The 17,471-nt window shown below is 36.0% G+C and overlaps 1 protein-coding gene across 1 annotated transcript in view; it reads left to right on the top strand.

Moving 5' to 3' along the window:
• Positions 1-461: 461 nt before the first annotated feature.
• The window catches only part of med16 (mediator complex subunit 16), a 37,047-nt gene continuing 20,037 nt past the window's right edge, over positions 462-17,471 (top strand). The window contains exons 1-7 of the mRNA XM_056468231.1: positions 462-931; positions 1,061-1,168; positions 6,436-6,605; positions 8,697-9,128; positions 14,650-14,755; positions 15,047-15,202; positions 16,676-16,893. Coding sequence (XP_056324206.1) covers positions 748-931; positions 1,061-1,168; positions 6,436-6,605; positions 8,697-9,128; positions 14,650-14,755; positions 15,047-15,202; positions 16,676-16,893 — 1,374 coding nt within the window. The 5' untranslated portion in view covers positions 462-747. The remainder of the gene's footprint in view (positions 932-1,060; positions 1,169-6,435; positions 6,606-8,696; positions 9,129-14,649; positions 14,756-15,046; positions 15,203-16,675; positions 16,894-17,471) is intronic.

Raw genomic sequence — 17,471 nt, 5'->3', positions numbered from 1 at the left:
TTTATGCAGCAGATGCCCTTCCAGCTGCAACCCATCACTGGGAAACATCCATACACACATACACTATGGACAATTTTAGCTTACCCAATTCACCTATACCTCATGTCTTTCCTCACCCGGAGGAAATGTATAAAGAAAACCAATAAAACATTTATATCCAAAAAACAAAAAAAATTTGAAAAATAAACAAATAAAAATAGCATACATACATACATACATACATACATACATACATACTCATACACACACACACATACATACATACATACATACATACGTACATACTTACATACATACCTACAGTCATACATACATAATACACAATACTTTAGTAAAATACTTCGGTGCAGACTATGCACGAGTAAACATTTCTGTTTACGCTTTTATACTCTAAAAGTGTCGTTAGTTAAACAAATACGCAAATAAATCGGAGCTCCAGTCCAATAGGGGGTGGTAAGTCTTAGATGAGTCTTTTAATCCGGAAAGAGTCGACGAATACAGGCGCTCCGTGAAGTGCCGCTTCAAAGTGCTATTTCCAGAATTAGAATATCTTTGAAACGCCAGAGCAATTTTTTTTTCTGGCTTAATAGCAGGAGCATGTAGTTTTGTATCTGCCATTCCCATAATTTTCTTCTGTTTTGTACAGTATAGGTGTTTGCTTTTGTTGACTCCCGCAGTGAGTGTGAACACATTCAAAGCTGTTCAGTCAGGGCATCTGTGCTGTTAACAGTAAGTTTCTTTCATTATATGATGGATATCGCATATGTTTGCGAGTGGGAGAAGAGACCCAAGAGCAACCACTGTCCCTCAATTCCTCTGGTGTGCGCCTGGTCATGTAGAAACCTCATCGCTTTCACCACTGACCTGAAGAATGAGGAGGATGACAAAGGTCTGGACAATGCCTTTATTACCAATATTACCACACCTGTTGGTGAGTTATGAATGGATGATGAGAAAAGCACACACTTTCAATTCGTGTTGAATCCGAAATACACAGAACAACGGTGTTTATTTATGTTCAAACATATCAGCAACAACAATCTTTTTTTTTCTGTTGCAGATCTCAGTCATATGATACACATCATCGACACTGATCACCCCTGGGATGTGTACTCCATCAATTCTGGTCACAATGAGATCATTTCCTGCCTAGAATGGGATCAGTCTGGTCAGTCACCATGATGATAACGATAAAATGGGCTATACATCTATGGAGCTAATAATATGCCAAAACAATCTGAATTTGAAATGTGTTCATTAAAATTATTAACAATTGTAATTTATTACATCTGAATTTTTATATGTTGTTAAAATTGTTTTGAATTTGAATTTCTTATTTGAATTTGATAACTTGAATATTGAACATCTGAAATTTATCGAAATTTATGGCTTTATTTAACAGAATTTTTTCACAGCTGAATTTTTTTATAGACGTATTTTCAAACTTCAGATTTTTTTTTGTGTTCTGAATTGATAGACTGCAGATATCCAGTTTGTAAAAATACAGTTTCAAATTTTCAAGATGAAGAAATTCAGAACACCAAATTGAATATTCTAAAATTCTAAACCAGAAATTCATACGATCACCGAAAAGTAAATCTAAGAACCACTCGATTCTGCTTGATTTATGGTTATGGACGAATTACAGGGGGCGAATTACAAGGGTTCGTGGTGGGGGTCTGAAAATAGGTAAAAAGAATTTTTTTTTTAATCTACATGTAGCCTAAAATTAAACTCCTATGTATTGTAGCTTTATGTGTAGGGAAGGCTGCTTTCGATTTCGGGTTACATAAACATGTTGAAAACTCATCAAGTGGCTTTCCATGTACTCTTTTCACAACAATATAGACTTTTTAACAACTCTTATGTTGTTACCATTTGAGACAAAGTTTTAAGCACTTAACAAATGAGGTTAACAAGAAATCTCTGAGCGAGTCATTCATAGTTAGTCACTTAATTCATTTATAAACGAGCTGATTGAACATATCTTGAATGAACAATTCAGTGATAAACATTGAGATTCTTTGCCACCCATTGGACATTTTTGTTTCAATGTATTTTAGCCAAAAATAATGTAATATTTTTTAGATGTATGGGAAATCAGATCACTCAAATAAATATAAATGTAAGGTTAAATATGACATCGTAGATGTGAATAGATGATATTTAAAAGAGGCAGCATTTTAGTGCTTATAATGGGATTTTGGCAAACATGTATTTAAAATTTTTCTTAAAATACTATACTATATGCTATGCTGTACTATAGAATATTTTAACAAATAGCATCTTATATAATGTGATGAAGAAGTGTACGCATGCAAATATGTCGTTTACCACAGTTGTGAAATCCTGGGACAGTTTGAAAATGCACACGGATAGAACTGGAAAAGTCTCTTAATTTGACATTGGTAAAGGTGTAAGAGCCCTGTGTCTTTTGAAATAACCCATTAGAGGTATAGGTCAGATTCAGCTCTTTTTCCCTCAAAACACCAAAAACATAAATAAAATTGATTAACCAATGAGATGTAATTGAGTTAAATAAATGAATGAAATGCATGAAAGCATGTTTATGTTTATTACACAAACTACTGAAAATAGCTGACCCCCGATAGTCAGGTTGCAGAAGAATTGTGTCCTCCTGAGCCTCACATACACCAGTAAACTCACGCAGCTCTGTGATTGGCCAACACTGCTTAGTTTGACTTTTCGGTGAGCGTCTACTCTTCTCCGTTGATCACCCATTACCTACTTTCTGCGAAATCTGAATTTCATGATCTGAATTTCTGGTTTTGAATTTTAGAATATTGAATTTAAATTTGTTGTGAATTTAATTTCTTTATCTTGAAAACTTAAAACTGTCTTTTTACAAACTGGATGTCTGCAGTCTACAAATTCAGAATACAAAAAATCTGAAGTTTGAAAATACGTCTATAAAAAATTCAGCCGTGAAAAATTCTGTTGTCTTAAATTTCAGATGTTCAATATTCAAGTTATCAAATTCAAATAAGAAATTCAAATTCAAAACAATTTTAACAGCATATAAAAATTTAGATGTATTAAATTACAATTGTCAATAATTCAAACGAACACAATTCAAATTCAGATTGTTTTTGGCATGTTATTAGCTCCATATTCATCTGGGAAAATGTGCAGATCTTATTTCACTATTTTTATTTATGAACAAATAGAATAACAGTAACATGCCAACTTTATTTTAAGTGGGTAGTCTCTTTATTGTAAGAATAAGCCTCATTTTACTTAATTAATGTAATGTAATGGTTTTAAATCAGTATAGATTAGACATTTAGCTAGAATAATATTTATTTTTTATTATGGATTTTTATTTGTTATGAATTATGGATAAAATATGGATGAAATATGGATTTATTTACATTTGATATTAATATAATTATTTTATAATTGACATTTGAATCATTATAGAGTGTTAAAAACATTTGAAGAGAGGAAAGTTACAATGTAAAACCTATGTAAAAAATGTAATGTAAAAAATGTAAAAAAGTCTAAAAAACTATATAAAAACAAAACTGATAATTAAAGAAAAAACTTGTATTAAATGAAAATTACAAATGTTGCCTAAGCAATTAACAGAAGAGGAATATATATATATATATATATATATATATATATATATATATATATATATATATATATATATATATATATATATATAGTTTATTAAAATGAAAATAAACCTAAAATGCAAATAAAAAATGTATTATTATAACAAATAAAAACAGTGGTGCAAATAATACAATTGCCAAATCTAATATGAAGCAAAAAAAGCTTTGTTCATTAAATCCATCAATGTTAGGGATGCTCATAATAACCGATTAACCATTAACCTAAAGCAGGGGTGGCCAATCTCGGTCCTGGAGGGCCGATGTCCTGCAGATTTAGCTCCAACTTGCCTCAACACACCTTCACGGATGTTTTTAGAAAGCCTAGTTAGAGCTTGATTAGCTAGCCCAGGTGTTTCTGATTGGGGTTGGAACTAAACTTTGCAGGACACTGGCCCTCCAGGACAGAGTTTGGGCACCCCTGACCTAAAGGGTGCGTTTTTAACGGATTAATGGTATCAGTTAAACGATTAAAAAATATTATATTTATTTTAAATTTGTATATCCAGTATATCTTTATTTATATTTTTATATTTGCTAACTCATCGAACGGGAACGTGCAACCACACGTGCCCACAGATTTATGATGCTGGTCACAGATTGACACAGATGAGTCGATGCCAAACCAGCGCTGATGCTGATTGCCTCTGTCCTGGGGACCGTTTTTCATACCTTGCTTAATTATCTAAGATAATTTGGCAGATCCTGGATCTTTTAATCTTGATGACTGTTCTCTGGCTATTTTGGTTCTTCAAACAAGTTCGAGAATCAGATTAAAATATCTGGATGAACTGATCAGAGATCGCTGCGTGTGTTGTGAAGGACAGATCTATTGATCCTCAAAATCATGATCAGTAATGTAACGATTGGCTGACGGCACAACAGCGTAATGACATCCAATTAATATTCAATTATCCATGTGAGCAAATTACATATAATTCATTTTTGTTAAATATTTTGTTGAATAATTTAAACAATAACTTTCCACTTTTGTTGTGGGCTGCAGGCTTTACACTTTCATGGGTCAAGAGCATTGATTTAGTTTTACATCTAGATTTTGTTTATTGTAGCAGCCTAAGCCTATTCAAGTTTTTTAATTAGAAACAGTTTCCTTAAAATAGTATGTGTTTGTCTCTAAAAAGTCTATATTAATAAATGTTCTCTTAAGGAGAGCCACCCAGTGACCGTCTTTATGCTTTTATTTTGGAGTGCAGGTTGCATACGTTTTATTTATATATATTTTGAACATATTATTATTATTATTATTATTATTATTGTTATTATTATTATTATTTAAATATTTTTGGAGAAAATTGGAGAAGGAAGCCGCAAAACAAAGCTTTCTGAAATTTGCGTTGCTTTGGAAACAAGCCGACTGCAAGTCAGAGCCTCAGGGTTTTCTCTCCATCAGAGCATGCTCCGGCACCTCTTATAAACACAACAAATAGGCTATAGTTGTGATGATTTAGTGTAAAACCAATAAACCAACCTTTTCCACTTGGAAAATTGCAGTTTTTAATAGTTCTTGTTTTAAAAATATCAATTTTTAAAATAGCCTACATAATCTAATCAAAAATTTTCTTGATTTTTGTATAATGATAACTCTGCTCCAAACTGAGGCTTTCATTTTATAGCTTATAAAAAAATTACGCAAATTAATGCAATATCATATGTGAACAACAAAATTGTTAAATGCTACAGTAGCCTATACTTTACAAACATATGAGCCTTGTCAATATCTACGTTTCCATCCACCTATTTTTATATGTATTTTGAAAATGCACATAAAAAACATGCGCATAACTGAGTGGGATAAACTTTTTATTCGGCAAGAAAATATGCGTGTAAACTGCGATGGAAACACTTTTACGGAGCAAATTCCAGTGTGCGAATTAAAAAGTCATTTGATTTTGTTATAAGAGATCATGTGATGATAAAAATGTGTGTGAGTGGACAAACCAACTGGCTGATCACAGTGTAAAACATCTGAAATGTTGTTTTGGTCATTCTAAAATGCCTTAACCATTTCAGTATTAGTGTTACTATTTTATTAATTACCTCCAGTATCAACAGCGTCTATGCTCCGCATCTCACTTCTTTAAACGCCACCACACATTCACTGCTTGTCAGGATTGTCTTCTGAAGTCATTTATTAAATGAGGAAAGATTCACGCAGCTTCTATTATCGTAGCAAATTCCATTTTTACTGTTGATATTTGGTGGCGGTTAATCAGGAAGTGACGATTTTATTTGCATTAAGTCATTGAATAGAAACGTTGCTTTATTCGCGAGTCTTTTATGCAATATTCCAGTTTTGCGCATAAAGTTAATTCGCATTTTTAGATGGAAACATAGCTATTGTCTTTCATCACATGCAGCACGTGCACATGAAGCGCAAGTGAGATAAAAAAAGAAATAAAAGCACACAAGCTAAGGTAAAATCAGATGCTCAAGACATAATCTTTAAAATTATGACTACTATTAAAAATGTTGACAGAGGTTTGTGATATAAGAATTACAGCGGAGCATTAATTAAATGCTTTTGCTAATATGTTTACATGTTAAAATAAACCAGTATTTTAAAATGCAATATTTAATGTGTCAGGCTCAAAATAGACATGTTGATAAGTTTGTTTCGAATTAAATAATAGTTTAATATTAATCTGACCAGTTAACAGTTGATATTCGGTTAAAGAGCAGCTGTTGTCTGTTGGCAAAATTAACCGAAATGAGCATCCCTGATCAATGTATTTGTTCAAATTAGTCAATAATGTTTGCCTGTTGTGTGGTTTGCCAGGTTCGAGGTTGTTGTCTGCTGATGGTGATGGTCAGATCAAGTGTTGGGGCATGACAGACCACCTGGTTAACAGCTGGGAGTGCGCACAGAGCAGCTCAGTGGATGGAGACCCTATTGTAGCACTTTCATGGTTACACAATGGAGTCAAACTGGCCCTGCATGTTGAAAAGGTACAGTATGTGAATCCCCTTACCACCTACTATTACTTTTGGCTTGCTTGGTTAGGACCGGTGAAACTGATCTTCAGTCTATCATCCTGCAACTACAGTTTGAAATACTTATTGAACTGGGCTGCATTTCCCAAAAACTTTGGAAGCCTACAGTATGTAGATTCTAAAAAATAATTGTACGATTGATCTTAATGTTATGGTCTGCTTCCCAAAAGTATCGTAACTTAATAGATCTTGAAAGTTGCCAATGATCTATGAGTGCTTTGGGATAATTGTTAAAGCTTCATGGCGATTTCACACTATATGATTCTCAAAATCGTCAGATTGCCGTTATTTTCACACTAGTGATGGGAAGTTTGGATCTTTTCTGGGAATCGGATCTTGATGAAGATGAAAAGTCATGTGCTCGAAATGTTACACCTTTTCTATCAGCCTTTTTTAATTTAATAAATTTGCATTTTTAGAGCTTTGGGGTTGTCACCTTTTTAAATATATATTTTGCACTTTTTGCATTTTTGGCTGAGCACCCAATAAAATGTGATGTGCGTGCTTTTGGACATTTTTTCATTAAACATTCTGGATACAACACCATTTAAGCTTATACCTAAGCAGGACAAAGAATGTGGTCTTGTGTGTATTTTATGTGAAATGCACATGGCATTGCGATGTGCATTTGGAACCTTGCTTGTATAGAATACTCTGAAAGGGATAAGTCATAATATAAGGATAAGTGGTTTTCTTCGGGTGCCCTGGTTTCCCCCACAGTCCAAAGACATGTGGTAAAGGATAATCAGATAAACAAACTTGGGCGTAGTGTATGATGGAGTGTGTCAGTGTTTCCCAGCACTGATGGTTGTATCTTGTGTTAGGTTGTGGCCGGAAGGGCATTTGCTGTGTAAAACAACTGCCAGAGTAATGGCAGTTTATTAAACTGTGGCAACCTCTGATGAAGCAGAGAAAAAGCCAAAGGAAAGTGAGTATTGCAATTGAAAATATTGCAAACGTGCATATCGTGCTATTCATATTGCAATGGTTTGCAATAAAAGAGTACTTTAGTACTAAAGTATCACTGTGTGCCTGCCAGAAGCACACCCTCTTAAAAAAGACACTTCAGCACTTCAGGCAATGTACTTGCAGGTCAATGCACATCTCAAAAACCAACCAGAGTTGGCATGCTGGTGTACTTTTCTTTTTGTTTGTTTAGATTGTTAAAATGTCTATTTGTTATGCAGTAAATATGCAGTAAAACATACTGTTCACTTTCAGAAGTTGTCGCAATGCTTTTCCCTGATATACTATAAAACATAATTTATGTTTGTTATTATATAATTGTACATAGGACTGCACAATTCTGGCTTAAATCAAAATCACGATTTTTTTTTGCTTTAAAATAAAGATCACGATTTTCTCATGATTCTGTAGATGTAAAAAAAGAAGGTTAATATGAGTATGCTACTATTATTGTTATTTCTCAAACATATGGTAAAACAACAATAATAATATTAGACATATGTGTAGGTCTACTGTTGGTTAAAAGCTACATTTTGTGTAGACTTGGTATGGTGGACTTGAAGAGACTTTACATTTTTGCTGGTTGTTAATTCACAGTAAAGTATCAGAATGCAACAATTCATAATTCTGAAGTTGAATTATTATGATTGAGACATATTCTTGTCATTTGTTATGTACCACATTATTAGACCATTTTTTCGCTGGTTTGTCATGATCAAATTTCCAACTTTATTAACTGTTATTCACAGTTTATGCAAGTTCTGTTCACTAAAGTAGACATCATTCACAGGAACATGTGTGTCCTCTCGGTATTAAACAAACAGTGCATCAGCTGATGTGTGATTTCGTGGCTGCGAATACATCATTACATTAAGACAGAAATGAAATTTTGGGGTGAATTATACCTTTTAAAATCTATATGTGACACTTTTGTTTATTATTTGTCTAACTTTAGTTATTTGCCTGTTCATCCTTGCAGCTTTGACACACTCTTCGATGTATAGCACTATAGAAATAAAGGTGAGTTGACTGAATGATTGAAAACCTAACTAACATCTACATTTCTTTCTTGCTTTTCAGTCTGGCTCTACGAACTTTGGAGAGAAATTTTCCCGGGTTAAGTTTTCCCCATCTCTGACATTGTTTGGCGGGAAACCCATGGAGGGATGGTTAGCGGTGACAGTGAGCGGTCTGGTCACTGTGTCCTTATTAAAGCCAAATGGGACTTTGTTGACGGCAAGTGAGAGCCTGTGCAGGCTGAGGGGACGCGTGGCCCTAGCAGATATCGCCTTTACTGGCGGTGGGAATATAGTGGTGGCAGCCACAGATGGCAGCAGTTCCTCTCCAGTGCAGTTCTATAAAGTGTGTGTGAGTGTGGTGAATGAGAAGTGCCGCATCGACACTGAGCTGCTTCCCTCACTGTTCATGCGCTGCACCACCGACCCATTGCGGAGAGACAAGTATCCTGCTGTCACACACCTTAAATTCCTCACACGAGAGAATTCAGAACAGGTGAGATAACGAACATAATGACACAATTTTAGAAAAGAAATTAATCTTTTATTTTATTTTATTACATTTATATATAAATGCAAAAGCCTCTAAATGCCATGTGAAATTTTCATTTCAAATGAGCATTTCTTTCAACCTTTTATATTTATGTTCATTTATTTTACTTTAAAGGCAATGAAAACCTATTCGTCTCTAAATAAGTGAAATTACTAAACTTACACACAGGAGCCTAAGAAAAAATCTCTGAAAAAACCTTTAGATGGGGTTTAGAGGTTTTTGCATCCGAACTCTTTATCCTTTTTTTTGCATGTTTGTTACCGTTTCAGCTCATCGAACAAATTAAAACTTTTAGTCAAAGATAACACAAACACATAGTGCAGTTTTTAAATGAAAGTTTTGATTATTAAGGGAAAACAAAATCCAAAACTATGTAGGCCTGTGTGAAAAAGTGTTGGCTCTTCCCCAGTGTTAAAACATAACTCATCTCTGGTTTATCACACCTGAGTTCAATTTCTCTAGCCAAACCCAGGCCTGATTACAGCCACACCTGTTCTCAATCAAGAAATCACTGAAATAGGACCTGCCTGACAAAGTGAAGTAGACCAATTGATCCTCAAAAACTGGACACAATGCTGAAATCTAAAGAAATTCAAAAACAATTTGAGAAAAAAAAAATGTACTAGGTTGGAAAAGGTTATAAAACCATTTCTAATCTGTTGAGACTGCTGCCAACTACAGTGAGAGCCATTGTCTACAAATGGTAAAAACATGGAACAGTGGGGAACCTTCCCAGGGGTGGCCAGCCAACCAAAATGACCCCAATAGTGCTGTGACGACTGAGCCAAGAGGTTACAAAAGACCCTACAATAACATCCAAAGAACTTCACCATAAGAAAGAGACTGGACAAAAGTGGTTTGCACGGCAGAGTTCAAAGATGAAAACTACTGCTGATTAAAAACAACATAAAAGCTTGTCTCAGTTTTGCCAGAAAACCTTTAAGAAAATACTCTGTGCACTGTTGAGACAAATGTTTAACTGTTTGGAAGGTGTGTGTCCCGTTTTGTGTGCTGTTTAAGTAACACAGCATTTCAGAAAAAAAATCATACCAACAGTAAAACGTGGTGGTAGTGTGATGGTCTGGGCCTGTTTTGCTGCTTCACGTCCTGGAAGAATTGCTGGGATAAATGAAAACTTGAATTCTGCTATGTACCAAAATCTCCTAAAGGAGAATATCCAGCTATCTGTTAGTGACATCAAGCTGAAGCGAATTTAGGTTCTGCAGCAGGACAATGATCCAAAGCACACCAGCAAATGCACTTCTGATTTGCTTAATAAAACAAAATGCAGTTAATGCTCAAACCCTCGAATGTGACTGAATTACAAGAATTCTGCAAAGATGAGTGGGCCAAAATTCATCCACAGCGGTGTTACAGACTCATTGCAAGTTATTGAAAATAAATTATTGCAATTGTTGCTGCTAAGAGTGGCCCAACCAGATTTAGGGGGCAAACACTTTTTCACACAGGGCAGTGTTTTTTTTCTTTTAATAATAAAAACCTTTAAGCTGAAGGAAAATGACGAATAAAAAAAAAACAAAATATTTTCTCTAGCCACACCTAGACCTTGTCTGACAAAGTTAAGTAGACCAAATGATCCTCAAAACTAGACACAATGCTGAGATCTAAAGAAATTGAAAAACAAATGGAAAAGAAAATATTTTACCAGACTGGAAAAGGTTCTAAAATCATTTCTAAAGTAATGGGATTGCTGCCAACCACAGTGAGAGCCATTATATACAAATGGCAAAAAAATGGACCAGTGGAGAACCTTCTCAGCTGTGACCGCCCGATCAAAATCACCCCAATAGTACAGCAACAACTCATCCAAGAGGTCACAAAAGACCCCACAATAACATCCAAAAAACATCAGGGCTGCATCCGAAACTGCATACTTCCATACAATACATTACGCTAAAATAAGTATGCGAGCCAAGTAGTATGTCCGAATACAAAAATCAGTATGCGAGAAGTACCCGGATGACCTACTACATCCGGCGAGATTTTGAAGTGCGCATCACATGCATGCTGCGCTATCCCATGATTCCCCATGAGAATACATGAATGGGAGTGAAGCGACGGAACTGACGCAGGTAGGTCACATGACCATGACAAAATGGCGGATGTAGTACGTCCAAGTTCCATTCATACTTCTTACATTCATATTGTATAGAACGTACTTTTCTAACTGCCGAGTAGTACGTTTAAATTCAAATGCAGTACCTACTGAGTAGTAGGTGTTTTCGGATGCAGCCCAGACCTCATTTCAGCCTCAGTTAAGGTTAGTGTTCATGACTCCACCATAAGAAAGAGACTGGGCAAAAATGGTTTGCATGGCAGAGCTCCAAGACGAAAACCACTGCTGAGCAAAAAAAACATGAAAGCTTGTCTCAGTTTTGCCAGAAAGCTTCTTGAAGACCCTCAGGAAAATAGACCTTTTGTGGACTGATGAGACAAAAATTTTACCTTTTGGAAGGTGTGTTTCCCATTATGTGTGGTTTAAAAGTAACACAGCATTTCAGAAAAAAACACACCAACAGTAAAATGTGGTAGTGTGATGGCCTGGGACTGTTTTGCTGCATCAGGACCTGAAGAATTGCTGTGATAAATGGAAACTTGAATTCTGCTGTGTACCAAAATATCCTAAAGGAGAATGTCCGGCCATCTGTCCATGACCTCAAGCTGAAGCAATCTTGGGTTCTGCTGCTGGACAATGATCCAAAGCTCATCATCAAGTCCACCTGTGAATTGCTGAAGAAAAACCAAATTCAAAATGCAGTTTATGCTCAAAAACAATTTAATGTGACTGAATTACAAGAATTCTGCAAAGATGAATGGGCCAAAATACCCCCACTGCGCTGTAACAGACTCATTGCAAGTTATTAAAAATTATTTATTGCAGTTGTTGCTGCTAAGGGTGGCCCAATCAGTTATTAAATTTAGGGGTTACACACTTTTTCACACATGGCTATGCCGTTTTTTTTTTCTTAATAATAAAGACCTTTAAGCTGAAGGAAAATGAATGAATGACTACAAATTTCAATTTTTCTAGCCACATCCAGGCCTGATTACAGCCACACCTGTTTGCAATCAAGAAATCACTTAAATAGGACCAGCTAGAAAACTAGACACAATGTTGAAATCCAAAGAAATTCAAAAACAGATGAAAAAGAAAATAATTTACCGGACTGAAAAAGGTTGTAAAACCATTCATAAATAGTTAGGACTGCTGCCAACCACAGTGAGAGCAATTACCTACAAATGACATGGAACAGCGGAGAACCTTTTCAGAAGTGATCAGCTGACCAAAATTACCCGCATAGTGTAGCAACAACTCATCCAAGAGGTCACAAAAGACCCCACAATAATATCCAATGAACTTCAGACCTCACTTGCCTCAGTTAAGGTGAGTGTTCATGAAACCATAAGAAAGAGACTAGACAAAAATGGTTTGCATGAGAGTTCCAAGACGAAAACCACTGCTGAGCACAAAGAACATAAAATCTTGTCACAGTTTTGCCAGAAAACATCTTGAAGAGCTTTAGTAAAATATTCTGTACTTAATTAGACAAAATGTTAACTTTTTGCAAAGTATGTGTTCTATTATGTGTGGTGTAAAAGTAACACAGCATTTCAGAAGAAAAAAAACGTCACACCAACAGTAAGATGTGACGGAGGTAGAATGATAGCCTGGGGCTGTTTTGCTGCTATAGGACCGGGAAGAATTGCTGTGATAAATGGAAACTTGAATTCTGCTGTGTACCAGAATATCCTAAAGGAGAATGTCCGGCCATCTGTTAGTGACCTCAAGCTGCACACCAGCAAGTCCACTTCTGATTTGTTGAAGAAAAACTAAAATAAATTAAACACTAGTCAAACACTATTTTTACGCTGGACTATGTAGTTTTTTTCTTAATAATAATGAAAAAACTTCATTTCAACACTGCATGATGTATTTACTTGTGTTATTTTTTATCAATATTTAAATTTATTTGATGATCTGAAACATTAAAATGTGACGCATGCAAATAAAGGGGCAAACGCATTTTCACACCACTGTAGACATACAGAATATTCATGTTCCTTATTTTATCCTACCCTAGCCTGCATTATTTGATCAAGAATACAGTAAAAACTATACAATTGTGAATGATTACAATTTAATGTTTAATAATTTAACATTTGGGAAAAAAAAAAGATTTTTCAGCAGTCATTTCAACATCATTTTGTAAGACTATAAATATCTACACAGATTATTGGTTGAAAAATATTTTTTAGTAATTGTGTATATAGTATATCAGTGTTTCCTCTAGGATGTTTCCAGCTTTGGCAGCAAACTCTGAGCCTTTTACACAGATCTACCAACTACCTGTGGCGTTATTTCATTGATAAATATCGTGAGCACAGTTTTACAAGTCGAAATCGCATTCATGTAATACAAGCATGCAAATCTCTGTGCTCGAGCGCCGATTTTCTTTGTTTTCCGTTGCTTTGGATGGATCAGCGACAGGGGGTTACACCCTGCATGACTTTACAATTGAATTCATCTTTATTTCTATAGCGTTTTTACAATTTAGATTGTGTCAAAGCAGCTTTACAGAGAAGATTATATTAAATTGAAATCGTGTCAGTTCAACACTGAAGAGCAAATCCATCAATGCGCAGCTACACAGGTCCCGAACCATGCAAGCCAGTGGCGACAGTGACAAGGAACAAACTTTACCAATTGGCAAAAGTGAAGAATTAAAAAACCTCAAGAGAAACCAGGCTCAGTTGGGCATGACCATTTCTCGAGCGCCAATTTCCTTTGTTTATGCACAAAATTTCTTGCACGCCCCCTCAAATATGCTTAAGCACAAATTTCCTTGTGCGCCCTCAAAAACACGCTGCTCAAGTGCAGATTTAGTGCGTTTAGGTAACGAGTAGGTCTCCAACATTTATTAGATTTGCTAGGAATATTTGTGAATGTCTCCAATAGACCTACAGAGCGGCATTAATGCATCCTGAAGTAAAGTGAAACGGTTATAAACTCCAGCAAGATAAAGTCATTGTATGCAGAGCCATAGAGCTTTAACTATAAATAAAATATATTGGAAACTGTGTTCATCTTAACTGAAAGCTACATCGTGTTTGCTAGGCTCACGCATCACGCACCTGTCAGTCAGTCAGCACGTCACCTTAAGGGTTAAACAAATAGCACTGCTACGATTACAAAAAAGTTTGCGCTGTTATAATTCACATACCTTTTAATACGTTTTGGTGCGATTTATAACCTGGTATTTAAAAAAACAACTGAATGTTTTGAATAATAGGCTGTAATGTAGCCGTGGTGGAATGAATTTTGGTGTGGCGCCCCGCCATGGAATAATGAATGTAGAGGAAAACATGTACATATTGCGTTAGCGTAGGTTTAATATAATTTTATATACATGCGTACATTGGTTTGTGTTTGCTATTTCTGAAGGTCCTGCTTTGTGCATCTAGTCAGATGGGCAGCATTGTAGAGTGCTGGTCCTTGCGCAAGGAGGGTCTTCCAGTTAATAATATCTTTCAACACCGATCACCAGTGGGTAAGTTACATAAATGAAAATGAGTTTTGTTATGATAACACACCCATTGTTGACTTATACCATAATGCAATTTTTTTTAATGTTAATACAACAATTACCTCTATGCCAAATGAACATTTTTACCTTTTTTACATTTATTTTATATAATTATGTTTATGATAATTTTTGTGTTTTGTTTGAGTGTTGTTTCTTTTTATATACACTTTTGCAAAGCGTCATTATGGTGCATTATTTCCCATTTGGCAATGCCATCCAAAAATAAACTTTTGTTTGTTTTCTTGTCATCGTCAGTAGGTGAAAAGCAGCCAATGACTCTGAAGTGGCGAATCCTCTCAACGACCAATGATCTGGACAGAGTGTCTGCTGTCGCTCTGCCTAAACTTCCCATCTCCATCTCAAACACTGATCTCAAAGTCGCCTCAGATACTAAGTTCTTCCCAGGCCTCGGTAAGGGCTAAACAACTTTTATTCTAATTAAAACAGCATAAATCTTGTTCAGGCAAGTTTAGACTGCATGATTTTCAAAGTTATTGTGTCACAGATGTTTTTACACTGCCTGACTATCTGGGGTAGCGTCTTGTCGTTGCTTTCGATGGATCAGTGACAGGGGGTTTCACCCTGCATGACTTTACAATTAAATTCATCTTTATTTCTATAGCGTTTTTACAATGTAGATTGTGTCAACGCAGCTTTACATAGAAGATTATATTAAATTGAAATGGTGTCAGTTCAGTTTTCAGTTAAAGTTCAGTTCAGTGTGGTTTAATATTCACTGCTGAGAGTTCAAACACTGAAGAGCAAATCCATCAATGCGCAGCTCCACAGGTCCCGAACCGTGCTAGCCAGTGACGACAGTGACAAGGAACAAACTTTACCAATTGGCAAAAGTGAAGAATTAAAATACTTCAAGAGAAACCAGGCTCAGTTGGGCATGACCATTTCTCCGATGGCAAAACGTCTTGTGCAGAGCTGCAGTCTAGGCTTCGGAGGCTGGAGAGCACTGGACGTCCATTGTGAGGAAGCTGCAGGTGGGAGTGGTCACCGGCTGGTGTACAGCCTGTCCTTTCAGAATCAATGTGAGAACTCATCGGTCACTGGGGTCTTCCAGGGATCACTCTCATGCTCTCCACTCCTCCATGACCACCACAGCATCTGCTCAGGATACGGCCTGGTCCAGGATTATGGAAACCTCGGGAATAATAAAAAGACTAACAAAAGCGTAGATGACGTTCAAATTATAATGTCTATAATATAAGGATGTACAATAGGAAGAATTGCCGACAACTTTGTCCAAACTATGTCTCACAACCAAAAACACGTAGTATACTTTTTGTTACTAACTACATAATGAGAAAGAAGCCTTTAATGGATTAGAAAATGTACTTATTTTCTCACCTGGGTTTGAAGGGAATTAGCAATTTCTTGGTGGTGATGTTGATCACATGACACGTCAAACAGACACAGGTGCTCCTGCCAAATATACACTAGTTTTTCCACCATTTCTTGGGTCCAAATAAACGGAAAATGAGCACTTTTAACTTCTCCCCCAACCTCCCGTTGGCCTGCAGATACCCATGCTAGTGGATGCTGCTCTCTCATTGGCTGTAGGTGATCGCCGATGTTATTTTTAGTCAAAACTAATTTCACACGGCATGATTTGAATCGCCAACAGGGCCAGATATTTAGCATGCCAAATATCTCACAAGCATAGGCAACTCATCGCCGATTCTCTCAGATTGCGTGTTTGATAATTAATAGTTTGATACTGTGATTGTTACTCACGTGAACGAGCACCGATTTGCCTGTGATTTCAGTCATTTGTTAGCGATTTCTTAAAACCTGACGGCTAGTCAAAATTGGGGCTAAAATCATGCAGTCTGAACTCAGCATTATGGTAACAATTATTTTTGTTGTCCTCAGGTCTTGCCTTGGCATTCCATGATGGCAGTATCCAGATTCTCCATCGCCTTTCCTTGCAAACAGTGGGAATGTTCTATGGTTCCTCTGGTTCCTCTCAACGTATTGGAGAAGAACCTGCCATTAAGCGTCAGAGAGCTGGAGGCCCAACACTGCACTTCAAAGCCCTTCAGTTCTCTTGGACATCTCTAGCTTTGGTGGGCGTAGACAATCATGGCAAGGTATGGCAGCTTGACATATAACATGTTGTAGATGATGAATATATGTTTGAAAAAAACAAGCTTAATCAAAACTCGAATTACCACTGCTTCACCTAAATGCACAATGATGATGTGCATGATGAAATTCAGACAGAGAGTGCTTATCTTGACCTTTTTGCTTAATGATTAACATATTAATCTGGTCAATTAAAATGTAGTTTAAACCACAACATTTTTCTTTCAAGCTATTTTTCAAATGTTTGCTGGATGAAGAAAAACATTCTGCTAGACATCAGTCATAATTGTTGGAAGTTCTCAGCAAATGACTTACCAGAACAAAATAAAACAAAATCTGCAGGTACCGTAGAACTTGCCATGTGTAAGATGCATTAAGTCCACACTTTGCTAATGAAGTAAACATCAACAGTATGCATGCCTTTAACCTACACCTCCCTAAACATGTACTGTGCTTGTGCATGATATCATCTTTTTCAATAACCTTCATGTTTGCTTCGTTTCACATGGACATGACAACAGCAGTGTTTTCAAAAGCATCCCATTTGTTTTCAGATTTGTGCATTTTCAGTCACAAAATCAAT

This window comes from Danio aesculapii, chromosome 11 (assembly GCF_903798145.1).
Source record: "Danio aesculapii chromosome 11, fDanAes4.1, whole genome shotgun sequence".
Taxonomy (NCBI): domain Eukaryota; kingdom Metazoa; phylum Chordata; class Actinopteri; order Cypriniformes; family Danionidae; genus Danio; species Danio aesculapii.
Note: the sequence above shows the minus strand (reverse complement) of the source record. Positions and strands in the feature narration are given on the sequence as shown.